Below are 18,767 nucleotides of genomic sequence, written 5' to 3'. Positions count from 1 at the left end.
CTTGTGAACCGTAACAATAGCGTATGTATATACTGTGTAGTCTTGGTATGTAGTATATACGTGTAAGTGTGAGGGAATTAATGAACTATAATTAAAGCGAAATGGATCTTATAATATTAGGCTTTTTGAGGGAGAGGTCACTATAATGCCTGAAAAGTTTAATGATCGAATACTAGCTAAAACAATGATACGCACACGTTATAACATATATAATACATGCTGTCTCTTTTGAGTGTTTGTTTAATTTGTAATTAGTTGCAAAATATGGAACTTAATTATGCTGTTTATATCCTTTCAAAAATAAATTATGTTGTTTATATTATGACGAGTTTTTCTTACATGTCGTTTTGTTTGAAACTTCTTCTTTATGAACACATATGCGTGCCTTTGCTGGTCTCTCATAGGTAGTTACTTTTACTACTTAAGAAAATGTTTCAACTTATATATTTAATTACTTGTATTCATTTTAGTTATATTACTTTGGTTTGAATGTTTTTGGTACATTTCATGTTATTTATTTTAGTTGCTTAATTTACACTCAGAGTTGTCTTATGATAATCATTTATTTATCATCTTATTCAATGAAGATGATGTGAATCTTACGGGGCGGATCGTTTGATACAGGCTACGAAGGTTTGGATGACGCCACTTCCGGTGAAGGAAGATAAGTCAGGGTAGACGCCACTTCCAATGAAGGAAGATAAGTCTGGGTAGACGCCACTTCCGGTGAAGGAAGATAAGTCTGGGTAGACGCCACTTCCAATGAAGGAAGATAAGTCTGGGTAGACGCCACTTCCGGTGAAGGAAGATAAGTCTGGATAGACGCCACAAGGATTACCTTGATAAGTCTGATAATTGGTTCAACAAGGAACCCAGAGAGAAACTCTCACCCAATTTTATCAAATGCCCAAAAGTTTCTTTTATTCAAAACAAAAACCAATACTTATAGTGTATCTGAACTAAAAGATAAAAATAGACATGGACCTTCTAAATAGTTTAGGCCAAAATTACAATAAATAAAAATTATAACTAAAAAATATATTTAACTTGGGCCTTCAGCAACAATTAATAGTCTTGATAGTGTCTCTGCCTCTGGGCCTTCATCCTTCTCCACTTGGGCCTTCATCCTTCTCCACTCGGGGGCTTTGTCCTTCTCCACTTGGGCCTTCGTTCTTCTCCACTTGGGCCTTTAGCCTGTATTTGGCCAGTTTCATGATTCTCATCATTCCCTCCTTCTTGGAAAACATTTGTCCTCAAATGTCTAGGATCATCACCGGATTCAAGTACCACTTCCTTCCTTTTCTTGTTGACTTGCTTGGTATAGCTTTCATTCTTCTTTGCAATTTGCACCTTCACTTGGTCATACAATCTTTTCACATACTGAACTTTGGCATGTGCATCCTTACGTTGAGTCTCTTGGGGATTGCTTTTGTAAGTTGGCCTGTTAGGCAATGAAGCTCCGGGGAGGAGATCAACTTGATGTTCTATGCCTCTTGAAGGTGGCAGTCCATGAGGAATCTCCTTAGGAAAGACATTTTTAAATTCCTGCAATAAGGGTTGAACACTAGGAGAAATAGAAATAGTAAACTCATTAGAATTATCAGTAGAAATTTTACTGTCTTTGCAATACTGTAGATTGAGTGGTTCATGAGCAGGTAACACTTTCCTCACTTCACTCGCCTCTGCAAAATAATTAAATTTTCTCTCATGTGTATCACTCTCTCTCTTATGTGTATCACTCTTTTCCTCGGGTGTATCACTCTTCTTTTTCATATTCCTTTGTGGTGCCTCACTATTTTCTTTCTCTTGTTCTCTCTTTTCTCTCATTCTGATTTGGTCATCACACACTTCTCTAGGGGATAGAGGTTTAAGAGTAAACGAGGAAGATTTGGCTATTCGTCTGTAGGGCTTTTCTTTGTTACGGTTCAACAAATGTTGCATTTGTGTAGTCCACGCGTCCAGAAATAAGCGTTGAGATTCGTCCAGTTGATGATATACACCACCATTGTCACCAGCTCTTGCCATGATTAAGGAACAAAGAATTTTGCAGTAAATTAAAAAAAATTCAGGACCTCACCACACTCTACTCACGTGTTTCTCTCTTTAATGGTAGTTCACTCGTGTTTGATGCTCTCAATATAGGCTTTTGTGTGATGTTTTCACTCTTGCCTTTTACCACTCACTCCCTCTTAAGTTCCTGGATGGATCGAATTAGACACACAAGGTAATATAAAATAAAAGGAAAGACAATATAATTATCAGAGTAACAGATTTGATTTGGGATAATAACTTGGACTTGATTTGGATAGCAGATTGGATTTGATTTGGATAACAGATTAGATTTGGATAACAAATCTGATTTGGATAAAAAATTTGATTTGATTTGATTTGGATAATAGATCAGATTTGGATAACAAATTAGATTTAATTTGGATAACAGATATGATAACAAATAAGATAACAGATAGGATAATAGATAAGATAACAGATATGACAATTAAACTTCAAATGCTCATAACTTTTGTTACGGTTGTCCGTTTGAGGCCCACTATATATCAAAACGCTCAGAATTCAGAGGAGAATCTAGATAAGGGGATTTGGTACATGATTTTCTGCCAAAAAAAAGCCTCTAACTGCCTCAATTTCGTGTTCAAAGATCAAACACCCACTTTTTTTTTCAAATTTTTTTTGCAATTTTTTTTGACACAGTGTGAAAGACACAAGAAACAAGAACAAGGACGTGACAAGAACAAGAACGCAAATAACAGAACACAAGACGCAAACAAAAACGAAACAAGATGTAAACAAGAACGCAAATAACAGAACAAGGACAAAAACACGAACCTAGACAAATTACAAAGAAAAAAAAATAGGATAGGATAGGATAGAACCTGTATCAAGAGCCGAAGCTCTGATACCAGATGATGTGAATCTTACGGGGCGGATTGTTTGATACAGGCTACGAAGGTTTGGATGACGCCACTTCCGGTGAAGGAAGATAAGTCAGGGTAGACGCCACTTCCAATGAAGGAAGATAAGTCTGGGTAGACGCCACTTCCGGTGAAGGAAGATAAGTCTGGGTAGACGCCACTTCCAATGAAGGAAGATAAGTCTGGGTAGACGCCACTTCCGGTGAAGGAAGATAAGTCTGGGTAGACGCCACAAGGATTACCTTGATAAGTCTGATAATTGGTTCAACAAGGAACCCAGAGAGAAACTCTCACCCAATTTTATCAAATGCCCAAAAGTTTCTTTTATTCAAAACAAAAACCAATACTTATAGTGTATCTGAACTAAAAGATAAAAATAGACATGGACCTTCTAAATAGTTTGGGCCAAAATTACAATAAATAAAAATTATAACTAAAAAATATATTTAACTTGGGCCTTCAGCAACAATTAATAGTCTTGATAGTGTCTCTGCCTCTGGGCCTTCATCCTTCTCCACTTGGGCCTTCATCCTTCTCCACTCGGGGGCTTTGCCCTTCTCCACTTGGGCCTTTAGCCTGTATTTGGCCAGTTTCATGATTCTCATCAGAAGATGCATCTTAATTATATTAACGTAAGTCTATAAATAGGAAAGAGATCCACTTACTCAACTTATAAATAGGAAAGAGATCCAGTCTCTATTGAGTAAGTGTTTGAAGCTGTTCTTAATCATGTCCCTTTATTTTATTTAAATATGAGGATCTAGGATATTTTATTAAAGTGGGTGGGTTACGTGAAGGTGTTCACTGCTCAGTAATATCCTTTCCAATTTGTAATTGCACACTAAATTTGGAAGAATATGAATTGATGACCATGCTGTTTGAAAATTAAAAAAGATATCCACTAATAAAGACCTCCTTGCGTTTATTATCATGCTTAGGTTCTCTTGTTAGACACTTTTTGTTAGACACCTTTTGCAGATGAAGGAGAAATAAGAAAACACCGGGATGCAGGAAAGACAATTCAGTGATCACGTAATCGATAAAATTAAACGGTATAATTTGATAATTTCTCATATAATTTGATAATTTTTCATGTGTGCGTGTGTGAGTTTGACAAGACGATTTCATTGATAGAGTAATATCAAAGTTCATAAACACAACTTGGATGCAAAATAAGTGATTGAAATTTTGAAATAAATATATCAAAATTAATAATTAAAATCTGCATGAATGAATTTTCTTGTCCGCTGTACATAATTTGTAGACACACAATCTATAGCAGCTATTATAAAAAAAACTAGTATCTAGAAGAACACAACACATTTTTTGTGTCTTGGTGCCTTCAAAATTAGTTGTGGAGCTTATTGATCGATTTGCGAAAAGGTAGATTAAGGGTGTTTCCGGACTAGTTGAGTTGGTTTCACTAAATTTATTATTTAATCTAATTAAAAAATTGTGAGTTGAGTTGATTTTGTGCAAATTTGTTACATACCCGATTCAAGCTAATCCGATTATAACTAGATTGAGTCAGGTTAGGTTAAATAGATTTTAATATTTAAAAATCATTTTTTATTTTGTAAAAATTAAACATTTTTAGAATAGTAATTTGTGTTTGTCTTAAATTTGAAGTATACCATGACTAAATGTAAACAAATAAGATAAAATTGTCAAATTAATAATTTCAATATTAATATGGTATTTTTATTTTATATAAAAATAAAATATTATATCAACATGAAAAAATAAATAAAATCAAGACAAATAAAAGAAATTACTTTAAAAAATTATGAATGATTTAATTTAATAAATCATGTGAACTAAAAATTAATATATTTTATATTTAATAATTAATATATAATAATAATAATAATAAATTTAATTATATAATATGAGTTATGTAGCATTGGGTTGAGTTAAAAAAATAAAACTGATAAAATAATTTATATATAATCATATTTTAAATGAATTAAATTTAACTCAAATACTAAAAAAATTAAATATAAATCATAATTAGATTTGATAAGATTTTATTGGATTATTAACTCAAATACTCCAGATTTCGTTTAATATTAAATTTTAATGACGTGTCACTGTGTCAGCATTTCATTTGTTGTGCTGTGCCCAGCACATCATGTATAAGTTTAGGGCAGTGTCCTCCAATTGGTACTGTGCAAATTGTTAGGGTTTGCAACCTCAATTTGCTCTGAAGAATCTCCATCTTTCCATCGACGATGAAGAAGAACGAGGAACGCAGCGATAATCAGAGCATGAAGAAGAAACAAATAATGATGAAGAAGAAGAACGTTTCGAGGTTGGGCGGAAGTGGCCTTTCGCTCAACGCTTTCGCCAACGCAAAATTCAAGAACAATCACTATAACCCAGCCATCATAAGTACGCAACTTTCTCTTTTCAACTTCTTCTCAATGCTTTTAAACCCTTTTATTTTATGGTTTTCTGTGTTTGCTTCATTAGCTATTTCATTTGAGTGATAATTTGCGATGAAATTGTGAATGATTAGGTGCATTGTTCGCATACTATGTGCTTTTTATTATTCCTGTTTAGTACCAGAGTTTATGTAGAAACGGCCATCTCTGATGCCTAATAACATCTTAAATCTTACAAGAGATTAATGATGCTAGTTTTGCAAACTTGAGTTGGGTTTCTAAGGATTAAGAGTGATAGATTTCTATTTGTTCTTTGCGCATATTTTACTGCTAATAGCCCTTTAAAACATGCTCGATGGTTTCTCCCTTAATATTTTGGGCTAGGCATTTTCTTCATATTTTTCTAGTTACACTTGCACGGCACCAGTAATGTAGAGCTTTCAATGTGGATGTGCCATTGTGTTTAGCACTTTCTAGGTTAAAACATCGATACTAATGGAGTTAGACACGTGGAAATGCTGTAGCAGTTGGTGTGTTCTTGCTAATATCACCAAATGTTTTGAAATTTTCATATTGTAAATGCCAGTAGATTGTTGAATTAAGTTACCACTTTGTGCTAAATGGAATAAATTGGACATGTAATGGTGAGTTGAACAAAATGGAATGGGATTAAATTGAATTGAATAATAATGTTACCATTTCATTGCATGGATATTTTTATGATTAAATTGGGAAACAAGTTTGTTTTACTTGATACCCCTGAAATTGGATGGAATGGTATGGAATACGTTCCTTCAAGGTTCAGTTCTATCCTATTTAAACAATCCAGCCAGCAGAGCCTAGAATAATTTCACTTCATTCCATTCTTTTTCATGTATAAAAAAATAGCTGTAGTCTTTCTTCCACTATTTTAAAACTTCTTTCACTCAAACATCTTCCCTCTCCTTTTGTGGCATTGTCCAACATCCTTATATTTTGTTTGTTGGGAAAATTAATATTTATTGGCTGAATCAATGTGATGAATTATAGTTTGAGACACAAAAATTATTTATACGATAGACAAATTTGATGAAGAATTTTCTTATAAGTGGTAGTTATAGTAAACTAAGTGCAAAGTGAATCAAGAATATTAATCTTACAACTCATTTTCTACACTTCCACGAGGGTACAGTTGTCAAAAATCTTTTGGACCTAGTTCATTATGTTAATGTAATTGAATATTTGGGTCATAATCAAAAACCTTAAGTCCTTGTCATGATTTGTTCAGATTATGTGATTCATAAAAAATATGAAAGAGTTCTTTCTTGTGCACTTTCCAATAATATGTTCTACAGATCCTACAATTTCCTATTTTATGTTGTCTTTAAGACATGTTCCAGTCATGATAAGGTTAGTAAATAGGTCTCTGAACCCTTGTTTGAATTCTGATTATATCCTTATCATACAGACTTACGATTTGAGATGAAAATGTGGGTGTCACCGTATCTAACTTAAGTTCCTTTGTCATATGCCATTACACACTTTTGACGGGTCTTGTTTCCTTGTTGTCAGAGAAGCAAAGGGAGTTCTATAAAAATGCTAAGAATGTGAATAAGTTTAAGAAGTTGGTAAAGCAGCAAAACCAGCAGAATGAACCCTCTTTGGCTCAGAGACATATAGAGGTTTGATATCTTATTAGCTGCTTGATTTGAGGTTGTTAACATGATTGTGAAATTGATAAGGCATAAGAATGTATACTGTAAATTCAATTCATAAATTGCTCTTTCATAAATGTATTTATTTTTCTGATTCTGATGCACTATTCACTTAGTTTCTGTTTGCTTTTACAGAATGTAAATGAAACTGAAGAGAACAAGGACGATAGTGAGAGGAGGAAGAGGAAGAATAGTGCCCTTAGTTTGGAAGAGTTGTACAAGAAGCAGCATGAAGAGAAGGAGAAAGAAATAATGGAGAGAGAGGCTGTCCTGAGGGTAAAGAAGGAAGAGAGAGAACAAGCTGAAGCTCGGAGAAAGGCTATGCGAGAAAAAATGCTTAAGAAGACACGAAAAGGGCAGCCTGTTATGAAATACAGAATTGAGCATCTCTTGGAGACTATTCAAGGTTCAACTAAAAATGCAGCTGGCAGTAAATCCTGAGTCGTGGAGTAGAAAAAGGGCCAATCGTGACGTCTATTCGGTGAGCCAGCTTGAGTAGAACAGTTACTGAGGAACGATGCTCTGCTTAATGATATATTGACTTTAGCATATTTGATGGGTGCAGTATACTGTTCATCACAATTTTGTTTGTACCAAAATTGATGCTAGTAATATTTATGTAGCAGCCGTGATAATCACTGTAAGCAGTGAGTACATTAAGTTGCCATTTGCGCCAATATAGAAACAGATAAATATGAAATGCGGAATGTTTATCATGCAAACTTTCTTCTATTTATCTAATCTATTAGTTATGCAGTTGAGACCTTAAATCTGCTACTATTCATGTAAATACCATCCTAACGTAGGAAGTGATCGTAGTAGTTGCAACTATTCTCGCACGGATCAAACTCAAGGTAACTTTGAGGAATCTCATCCGTAATTCCAATATCTTACTCATAAATGAAATTCGTTGAAGTCAACCACACGAAATATGTGAGGAAAAAAAAGAAAACTGTGCACCTATCTTACTAATTGATATGTAAATTAGATATCACTTGAAAGTGGGTATCTCGCTGATTGAAAAGTAGCTTCTATTTTATTCATTTCAATTGTATGAACAGAGAGTATCTATCTATTTAGCTATGAGAGGCAGGGGAAATGAAGATGGCACATCCCCAGTTAACTGCTTCCAGCTATATGAATTACACCAGATAAAATCACAAAGGGTAAGGAAACCACAGAAATGAAAAATCACCCTATGAACACAAACTCAAAATGACAAAACTTGAGATTGTCAGAAATCTGTAGCGATTGACAGAGATATTCTGGGGAGAGAAAAAGGTCAAGGCCAGCGATGCACCACGACGCGCCTCTTAGGGGAGGAGCAGATGATCATGAGGGTGAGAGCAATCACCAGCGCCATGAGAAGTCCCATGAAGTCAATACATAACTCCGTGCAAGCCATTGTTGTGCCTTGGTCTTGCGTAAGTCTTGCTCTGCCAAAAAGAAGCAAGGGCAAAATAAGGTCGTGTATGGCCACGGTATTCGCTTATCTTATTTTATGATGGCTTGTCTCTTTTATTTAAATAAAAATTAAACCCATTATTAGCTCTATTACAAGTCTAAGTCCATTTTAAATATGATTTACAAATTTTCTCATGGCGGGCCATTGCATGGTGGCTGGTTGAGTTACACCAACCTTGACTTAATGAAGGGGCATGCTTGATAATCTCTTTTCATTTTTTCCTCTAGTGACTAGTTTCTTTAATGTCCTTTTAATCCCAACTTTGTTTGAAAATTGAAAAATAAAGCAGCTCATTTTCTAGTTTTTACTATCAACAATAGCTTTAATCACATTTTTTCTTGGACCATCCCTCCCTACTAGAACTTTCATCTTTAGGCACCTGACTTCCTGAACCCGTATCTCACGGGTCGTTGATTTTCAATTTCCTCGCAATACTTAATAATCAAACAACAATATTATTCAAGATCATTCTAGAAATCATGGATTAACACTAATCCTAATCTAAAAAAATATAAGGTTAGTCTAATGGTTGAAAAAAAAAAGGAAAAACAAAGGAGAAAGAGATTATGGATTTAAATTCACCTTAACAAAACTAACATACTAACATTTCTCTATTAAAAAAAAAAAACTCAAACGTATGACTGATCACTGGTATACTTTTTGAGGAATCCTAAAATCAGTTAAAATTTATAAAATAAAAAAAAACATAAGTAAATATTCTTTTATGTGCAATCTGGCATGATTAGAAGTGGTCACACTAATAAATATAATTAGACTCAAGGATTAGAGGTCCATCCGTCCTTAATCGAATGGTTTACAGCTCTTATACTTGACAGGAGTGGATGCTTACTTGGTTGGTCAATACAACATATTCAGACAATTCAAAACCAAATAATTGACGAGGTCTTTGGTCTTTATCATTTTTCAGAGGCTGAAAAAGCAATATTAAGAGGAAAAAAAATCTTATGGATACGAAATAAGTTATTGCCGCTATAATATTCTAATTCAATTGCGTAAGCAAGATTCTTTTCCTCAACTTATTATATTCTAAATTTCTAATCTCATGTACTATTTTTGTTTAGATTAGCTTGGCCTAACTTTTAGTAGATGACTTCCCAAAAAAAATTAAGATTTAGTCAGGCTATTTCGAGTTAAACCAAAATTCTATTCAATCAACCAATTTATACAAAATTATTACTATATTCTTTATTTCTCATCGTGAAATAAATACCTTTATGAGCGGAGCAATAAGACAGCCCAGCAAGTAGCCGAGAGGCGTCAAAGATAATGTTGCCAAGTCAGAGTGTCATATCCTTTTAATTTTATTTTCCAAGCCTCCATTTTAATTAATGGTGATTGGATGAAAGTGATTGTTTTCTCAAACACAACACAAAAAACAGGGCTAATATGAATCTTTGCAAATTTGGGCATCTAATATTTTGATTTTGTGTAATTACTAATTAACGCTATAGAAATTTGAAATTGCTTAGTAATTTCTTCATTTAAGAAATTAAAGAAACTCGTAAAAAAAACCAGTCAGATTATGGGTGGAGCAATAATGTACAGATATGTTAGATTACTATCTGTACCCAAAAAATGTTGAATTACTATTGATCCATAGAAAAACGTATCGATATCTTTCGAAATTTTAGAATATTATAGCATTTATTTTATAACCAAAACATTAACAGAAATATCTTAATAAAATAATGACGTATAAAAAAAATTAATACTAATAATATTAATATACTGTTGATGATGAAGAAATATATACTAATATTATTGATGGTGAAGAAATATACTATTGCGAAACTTCAATTAATATACCCTCATAGCTAATTGGCAAATATTCCTATTTTAATTGTTTTGGTGGGTACTTCTATTTCAGTTACAAATTAAAATATTTCAGGGGTTTAGCATTATGGGCTGGGCTAAGATGTCCTGCAATGCTTGAGGAGAGTACATATTATTGAGGCCCTAAACCCTGACGATGAAGTAGATTATTCAACAATCCTATTTGTTATTGACCAGCGCGAAATTGGAATTACTGGCAGAGACTTACTAAAATAATTCATCTAATAATTGAACTTGAAGATTTTAACACATCTATACCTTGATATTAGAACTTATACATCAAAATGCTCAAATTTATTTATGATTTTTTTCCTTCTTGCTTCCATTCCATTTTACAAATAGGCTTCTCCAATTTTATTTATTACACTAAATCCGTTCTTGTATATTTTAATTCACAATTTGAATCTCCTTATATTTCAAAATACACTATCTTAAATTTCAAAATACACTATCTTAAATTTTAAGCATGAATTAAACTAGAAAATTGATCAATATTTTCTTAAAAAATAAAAACTAAAAAAATGCTTAAGGAAGAATTAGAACCATAATCCTAAAGTAAGAAACACATATATATTTTTACCACTACACCCAAGTATTCAATTGAATATTTGGTGTAAAATATAATATTAATATAAGTTTTATGCAAAAATAATTCAAAATTTAAATTTTATTCCTTTTTAATTTATTATATTTTTATAATCTTATATATTATCTTTTAAAATATAATATATAAGATTAAATTCAATTTTTACATAAATTAGAATATCTATATATATATATATATATATATATATAATTTTTTAATTTATGTGAAAATAAAATTTAATCTGTTATATTTTAAAAGATAATAGATAACATTATAAAATATAATAAATTAAAAAAATAAAATTTAAAATTTGAACTATTTTCCTAAAAAATTTGTATTAATACTATATTTTACACCAAATATTAATGAATATTTGGGTGTAGTAGTAAAAGAATATGTTCTTTACTTTAAAAATCATGGTTCTAATTTTTCTTTAACTATTTTTTTAAGTTCTTATATTTTTAAGAAAAAATAAAAAGATTCAAATAGTGAATAAAAAATAAAAAGATGGATTTAATCTAATAGACAAACTAAGAGGACCGATTTTACAATTAAACCTTACAAATTAGAGCATGACTTTATCCACAGAAGTGATATGAGCAGCAGCGTCATCATAACTTTTGTAATCATACAACATCTATTTGCAACTGTAATACTATAATAACGATTTGGCTTCTCTATTGTTTCTTTTTAAGTCGATTTGGTTTCTTTGTTATCCTTTTTCATGTTATTCATGTGCTGTCCTTTCAAAACGACGTTACGTAACAGTTATGTTAATACTTAATTGTGATTCAATTTTAAAAATTATGAAAATGATATCGTTTGGAAGAGATGACTTGGAAACAATTTGACTTCTTTATTGTTCATTTCCAAACTATCCCCATATATTGTCCTTTCAAAATGATACCGTTTTTATAATTTTTAAAATTAAACCATAATTAAATATTAATACAACTGTATTATTTTACCTATTCAGTATTATTTGACCTATTTTGAATAGGCAGCACAAGACCGTTCGAAAAAAGACACCAAAAAAGGCCAGACCGCTATAATAATAATAAGTGTGCGAAAGAATAGTGAAAACCGAATGAAGGATATGGAACAAAGGGAACTGGGTGAATTAATGATCAAAGGACCATAATAATAAGAGAATATAAATGATGATGATCGTGAACATGAAACGTGCGGCCATCATTAACTAATGAAACGAGGCCTCACCAGACCTTCTTGACCCTTTTCTTTCTTTCACTACTTTTTCTTTATTGATTGGATAAGTTTGGTGGGGACGAAAGTGTCCGTGCAACATAATGTTCTTGTCTTGCCTACTTGTCCTACCCGGCACAGTTTTCTTTCTCTCTCTCTTTTTTTTTCTACTGATTTTCAGTTTCCTTTTTAAAAAAGAAAAGTTGTTGATCACACCCTCTTCTCCGAAATATAATTGACATGTTAACAAAGGTTTTTGGAACTATGGTAGTGTCACTAGTGTCTAATTAGAACAGAATCTGAGTTTCTTTTCTCTCTGCTTAAATTATTAGATTACTGAGTCATTGTTATTATTTACTGTCAGGTGGGTTAGTAGAAAAGAAGGAAAAAGCGAGGGACACCATCCAATGTCACCGAATCTATCACGTGGCTCACCAGTCGAGGCTCTCCTCCTCTCTTTCCCCGATAACATTGAATGAAAAGCAGATGTCACCACACCTGAGGCTGAGGCCATTTAGCCTTTCTTATTTCTTTTGCTTTTTCAAAATGCCATAGTATTGACAGTGCCACAAAATTTGGGCCATTCACAATTTAGCCTGCCAAAGCCACCTGAAAACCTGATCGCTCTCCTCCGCAAGCAAAACTTACAAAAAAAGCTTTACTGGATTCTCTCCAGTTCTCAGGAGGAAGAGAGCACCAAAGATCCATTTGCAGGCTTTTAGCCTTTTACACACTGCTTCTATTTGGATTTCGATTTAGCAAGCTGTTAAAGTAAAAACATAATCATAATCTGCTAAAATGCAGCAAGTTTACGTCTCCACTCTTTTTTAGCTTAAATGGGTAAAAGGCATACGAACTAGATACCTTACCATTCAGTAGCATAAAATAACATATGTTAAGTATGAGCAATAAAAATAATGAAAAGATTAAATAAAATCTGATTCTTTGAGAAGGATTCTGTAGTAATTTATTGAACAGCATTTGAATGAAACAGAAACAACTAAAAGTTGGGTGAAAAGTTATGCATAGATTATAGGGTTTAATAAAGCTGTTTCAACCGTTAAGAGCTGATATGCTTATACAAGCTTACCTTTTTACTTTCTTCACAGGTATGGTTTTAGAATAGTTTAGAGTTTTCTTATGCTTATAGGGAGATTTCACCAAACACAACATAGTCCACTAAGCCAAGGATTTGGAGCTTCTATATGACCTAAGTTAAAGCCATAGTCCAATGAAAGCAAATTAAATACCTCTTCCGACTTTATGGGACTATAAAAATTCCTTTTAACAGTAGAACCATTAATGATTCATGGTTTCAGACGGTATCCGCATTGGAACTCTGGTGAATCTCAATTGTGTTGACTTAGAGTGACTTTGAATCCAACGAACAAGCAAACATACAAATGGGCATAAATGCATCAAAATTGCAAAGAGCTAACAACGCTGGCTGCATTAGAATACGAATATTATTCATTGGGAAGGCTAACAATGACAAATGTGTCCAACATCCTACTACGAAAGACAAAGTTAACATACAAATAAATTGAAGCCCGCAAATATTATAGTATGAAGAATAAAATAACTGCATCTAACGCACATACAACAACAACACAGTTTCAGACTCTTTGTAAATCAGTAAAATTGGCATCCCGTAGCTCAGCCAAAGTGTAAAATGAATGGCAATCGAGCTCAAGCTTTCTGTGTAAGCTCTCCAGTACCAAGCTCAACCACAAGCCATAACTGCAAGTCTGCAACTATATATATATATATATATATATAAGCCAGGCAACAGTAAATTCACTAGAGAATAGCATACTGAGCATGTACCTGCCATTCTAGATATCACAAACCAAAGTGGCATTAGATTTCCTTGCCTCAATCCACCGCGTGATCACTCAAGCCTTAGTGAAGAATCATCTTCCATTGTCCACACAAAACCAGGCATGTCCAACCTTGGCCCAGCAACAGTCCTGTATATATAAAGCTTCTCAACAGGACAATCATCTGGCCTTGAATCTGGAGGTCCTCTTTCATCAATGACTTCAACGTTGAGTCTGGGCATTTTCTGACCCAGTAGCTTACACGCTCCATAACTCACTGAGCAGGAGGACATCCAAAGGGATCGCATTGTCTCCAGCTTTTCAGCATTTGCCAAAAGGGCCTTGTCACCAAAGGGGCAATCCCTTATCTCCAGCTTCCTAAGATTATCACACCCTGACAGCACATGGTGAAGTCCCAAATCACTATCTCCAGCAAAAGCCACAGATAGCATCTCCAGCTTCTTCGCATAAGTCCCAATATACTCAAAAACACGGTCAGTAAGAAGACCAGACAGGGATAGGCGTTGAAGATCCTTGCATTGCTCTACAATAGCTCCAAAACCAGAATCCAGGGGTTCCAGGGTTAGATAGTCAGGAGTTCGAGGCTCAATAATACAAAGCCTAAAACGAGTCAAATTAGGCCTGTTCCGTGCAATTGTATGTAGGGCTGCATTCGACATTTGTCGACAAAAATATAGAACCGATTGGAGCTTGGGGCAACCTTCAGACACAGAGACAAGGCCCTGTTCTGTCAATGAAACATTTGGTTCTAAACCAAACGGCTCAGACGGAAACACCCTTAACTCCCTTAGATCCTTACATGATGCAGCAAGGGCATAAAGACCAGCATCTTCTATGTAATCCAGCACCTGTAGCAATCACCTTAGTTAGCTAAGAGTTTAAAGTATGACACTCCAGGCCAGTCAGTAAATCAGAGACGAAACATAAACGTGGGACTAGCACTAAATAAAAGGCATACCCATAATCGCAACAAATTTGGGCATTGACTGATAAGCTTAATAAGATCAGAGCTTTGAATAATAGCATAACTCAAGTTTAGCGATGTTAGCCTGGAGCAGATGGGGTAGACAGCTGGAAGGTAGGATGGAAGCACATCCCAAAAGCCAGACAAGCTCTTCAACTGCTTGCAACCAGAAAATGCTGCTTCCAGGTTTGAGAAGACCTCCGGTCGCATCTCAGTTGAATAGACTCCTGTGCCTAACTCAACCAGCTGAGGACACCGGAGAAGTAGGTTGGGTAGTCTATCAAGGGGCACGGCACGATTGAGACGGAGGGTCCGCAGGTTCCGACACCTCCCAAGCAGACGCTCTAATGCAGATAAACTCACCTCATGGTTTAAGCAAGAGATGTTAAGTGAAACTAATGAAGTGTAGGAATCAGGAAAATGGCTTAGCCAGTGCCCACTAAGGTCCTCCACTTCACTCTCCTGCAAGTCCAATTCCCTTAGATTCCTACAATGCACAAGCAGAGACAGTAGATTTTTCAATGACAGTGTCAAGACACTTCAGTTCAAAAACTCGCATCCTCTGGGTTTCTTACAGCAAAATGTAGTACATTAAACAACAGAGCCAAAATTTAACATCGTTATTGGCAATGACCCAATATGAGCATATCATCCTATTTAACACAGACGCACCAAACGTAAAGCAAAGGTTTAGAAGAAACTGATATAAATTTTTCCCAAATGTTTCAGACTACCGCCTCTAATCCGTTATCCGTTATCAAACAAAATGTGTCCCTCTAAACATCCAAGTTTCTCAATTAAGAATAGACGGAAAAAATACAGGTTATATATTAAACTGTGGATTTAATTGAAATGCATTGTCATTACAAAAACTTTTAACTTGTCAATCAATTATAAATTAAACTGTCACGTCATAAAAAATAATTAAATTTAATATTTAATTAGATGATTGTGTGTATCAGAATTAAACTCCATAATTAGAAGTACACAGAAAAAAACACCGGGATGCAAGAGAAATTAATAAGCAGAGAAAATTAACTCTCCAAAGTTTAATAATGTTAACAACATAGTATTGAATACCCCAATTCCCGATGGCTGGAAAGTGAAATTAATAATAATAATATAAGGAATACAAACTAGTACAAGTAGTCATTTAAACCAAGACTTTGCGAAATCTAAACCCCGTAATCACATCACAGACATTCATAATCAACCATACTCACGATGCCAAAATTTCACATCTTTTTACAAATAGCGCCACAAACACAACACAAACCAAACGGAAAACGTTAGAAATGTTTGAAAGGGAAGGAAAACGGATCTGGCATAGTCCAGCAAACCAGAAAAACCGAATAAAAATAACGAGACGTCTCTCAAATTCACACAACGTCTGTTCCAAACACTCAAATTAAAAACTTGAAAAAACAGTAATTTCGATTTGAATGAACCCCAGTTCTTACGAACTAAGCCTTAACTCGAAGACGTAGTTAAAAAAATCGAAAACATTTAACACTTCATTTAAGAGAAACACAAATGGGCCAAACATGAGCTTAAAAGCGGCGAGAGAGCCGTGGTTCACATTAACCATAACGCAAAACGACACTCAAAAGCGAAGATCCGAAGCAGAGTATCGTTTTTATAGATACCTAGTGTTCACTACCAATCAGAATCCAGAAGCTCCAGCAATGTATCGTTTGACTCTACTAAAAGAAAAGAGAGGATCAAAACAGAGAGAAGAAGAAAAGAAAATAAAGAAAGAAACCTGCAGTTGGAAGCAATGGCGGTAAGTCCATCGGCAGTAAAACCCTCACAGGAAGTGAGAACCAAGACCTTGAAGTTCTTGAAGGACTTAGCGATGAGCTCCAAGCTCTCGTCGGTGATGACCATCCTCTTGAGCCTGATCTCTTCGAGGCAGGGGAAGGCCCGGGCCATGGCGGCGATCCAGGGGCAAACGTAACCTCCCCAACCCTCGGGGACCAAATTGAAGTCCGCGAAGTGCGGCTTCCCTTTGAGCGCAATGGATCTCAGCTCCGGGAAGCGCTTGATCACCATCAAAGGGCTCACCGCGTAGCAGTTCCCCACGAAAACCTTCCTCCTGCACCACCTCTCGATCTCGTACCACGACTTGCACACCAGCGAGATCGCGTTCCTGTCCCTCTCGCTCCATATGAACGAGAACACGTGCTCCAGCACCTCCTCCGGAAACGAAAACGTGTACGCCATTTTCTGCATACTAACAAAACCAAACGCCGTCGTTTAAAAACAAACTCACAACAACGCCGAACCACTTGCACTGTTATGTTAGATCTGAGACGCCATTAAACACCAAAGCAAGACTGCAAGAGTAGTGGTAGTAGTATGTAATAATGTGTTTTGTGTTGTGTGATGTGAGTGAGAGAAAGACGGAGAGAGAAAGAGAGAGAGAGAGGATAAGGAGTTTATGTTTATGCTGCCCGGTAAGGTTAGAAATTAACCATGGTTAAATAGGTGGTGCTGCTGAACTGAACTATGAACTACTGAAACTGGTAATGTTGTTGTGTGTGAGCAATTATTAAGGAGACACGTGGTGCGGGAGGATGATAGGAGCCGTTGGATGACAAGTGTGAGAAGGTGATCTTAATATCTTATCCGTTGAGAAGGATGGAAGAGGAGCCGCAGAAAACGGGTGTACGTAAAAGCCGTGGACCAAATGGGGACGAGATTTTTCCTTATATGTCGTTATTTTCTCGCGACTCGTCGGGGATGGGAAGACCGACAGTGTTTTATTTATCGCGGAGGGGAGGGGGGTTTGGTAAACTGTTATCATGTGTACCGAATTGGGTGTGGAAGGGAATCTCATGATTCGCGTTGCACGGCTGGATCTGAAGAGATGGGGGAGGATCCGCTGGGGACCACCCGCGATGCACGGATATTATATATTTTCATTTTTTCAGACAAACAAAAAAAAAAAAAGTTTGCGTTGTGTTAAATAATTTATTGAGGGAATGAATGAATGATATGGAAACTGGAAATCATGACATCATGGCCGTCCAATCATATGTAACTGTTTCATTCTATGATTCTAAGTTCTAACAGTCAGATATTTGTTTCCGGTTTATCACACATTTCCTATCAAACTTATTTTTTCTCACTCAAAAGAAAAGGCTAGGTCCACTTTTTTAATGCCGCTATACACACTAATCTAATGATCGTTGCCATTATTTACCATATGCTTATGGTACGAGTACGAATCAGCCTGCATTAATGACCTTATCGTGCAAATGTCAATATATACTTCCTTCAATTAATGTTTTATTATGATGGTTATTGGCTTTAGGTTACATTTTATATACTGATGATTATATCATGATAATTGCTATGATACCGTTTTATATCAATAATCATTTTTATTTGAGGAAAAATTAAAGTTGGAATGAACATCGATCGCACCTAATTTAGGTGAGATTTAATTTCAAAATCAGCCAAGTTCAAAATGCCCTCATGTCAATTTCAAATACGACATTCTTGAAAACATTATATAAGTTCAGTTTTATGTGTTATTATTAATTTGAAAGAAATGATACTATTAACTTAATTATAAATTACTCTAAGTATAACTTATACAACTATTATAAAAGTCAATAGTAGTACTTGCAGTATTTTCTTGTTTGTGAGTGAGTGGAATTTTTTTAACTACTACTGTTAAAATTCAAAATAAATAAAAAGGTAGACAAAATATTTTTGGTTGTTAGATGACTACTGTCTTGGGGACTTTAAATTAAAAAAAGTGGAAAACTACTGGAGTACCAAGCCCGTGAAAAGCATATAAATCTCTTCAGTTACCGTATTGGTTGGTTATCTTCTTTC

At 34.7% G+C, this 18,767-nt stretch overlaps 2 protein-coding genes across 4 annotated transcripts; one reads left to right on the top strand and one right to left on the bottom strand.

The window, feature by feature from the left end:
- The first annotated feature begins 5,026 nt into the window (after positions 1–5,026).
- On the top strand, positions 5,027–7,730 carry LOC100816761 (stress response protein NST1). Its single transcript, XM_003521484.5, has 3 exons — positions 5,027–5,321; positions 6,866–6,975; positions 7,144–7,730. Exons 1-3 carry the CDS (start codon positions 5,162–5,164, stop codon positions 7,447–7,449), a joined length of 576 nt encoding a protein of 191 aa, XP_003521532.1. The 5' UTR covers positions 5,027–5,161; the 3' UTR covers positions 7,450–7,730.
- Positions 7,731–11,456: 3,726 nt separating this feature from the next.
- Positions 11,457–17,388, bottom strand: TIR1D (protein TRANSPORT INHIBITOR RESPONSE 1D). 3 transcript variants are annotated; one of them, XR_005890646.1, is made up of 4 exons: positions 16,684–17,387; positions 14,916–15,408; positions 13,944–14,805; positions 11,457–12,879 (listed from the first exon to the last, which is right to left on the bottom strand). XR_005890646.1 is itself a non-coding variant. In NM_001358246.1 (3 exon segments), coding segments are annotated over 3 exon segments (1,761 nt in total). In that variant the 5' UTR covers positions 17,154–17,337; the 3' UTR covers positions 13,565–14,007.
- Between the last annotated feature and the right edge of the window lie 1,379 nt (positions 17,389–18,767).

This window comes from Glycine max, chromosome 3 (genome assembly GCF_000004515.6).
Source record: "Glycine max cultivar Williams 82 chromosome 3, Glycine_max_v4.0, whole genome shotgun sequence".
NCBI lineage: Eukaryota > Viridiplantae > Streptophyta > Magnoliopsida > Fabales > Fabaceae > Glycine > Glycine max.
This window is presented reverse-complemented; position numbering and strand designations above follow the sequence as displayed.

What these genes read in the sequence shown, in the direction of transcription:
- LOC100816761 (XM_003521484.5), top strand. Translation starts at nt 5,162, where the DNA reads ATGAAGAAGAACGAGGAACGCAGCGATAATCAGAGCATGAAGAAGAAA. An exon ending in CTATAACCCAGCCATCATAA is followed by an intron (nt 5,322 to 6,865) that starts GTACGCAACTTT and finishes CCTTGTTGTCAG; the next exon opens with AGAAGCAAAGGGAGTTCTAT. An exon ending in TGGCTCAGAGACATATAGAG is followed by an intron (nt 6,976 to 7,143) that starts GTTTGATATCTT and finishes TTGCTTTTACAG; the next exon opens with AATGTAAATGAAACTGAAGA.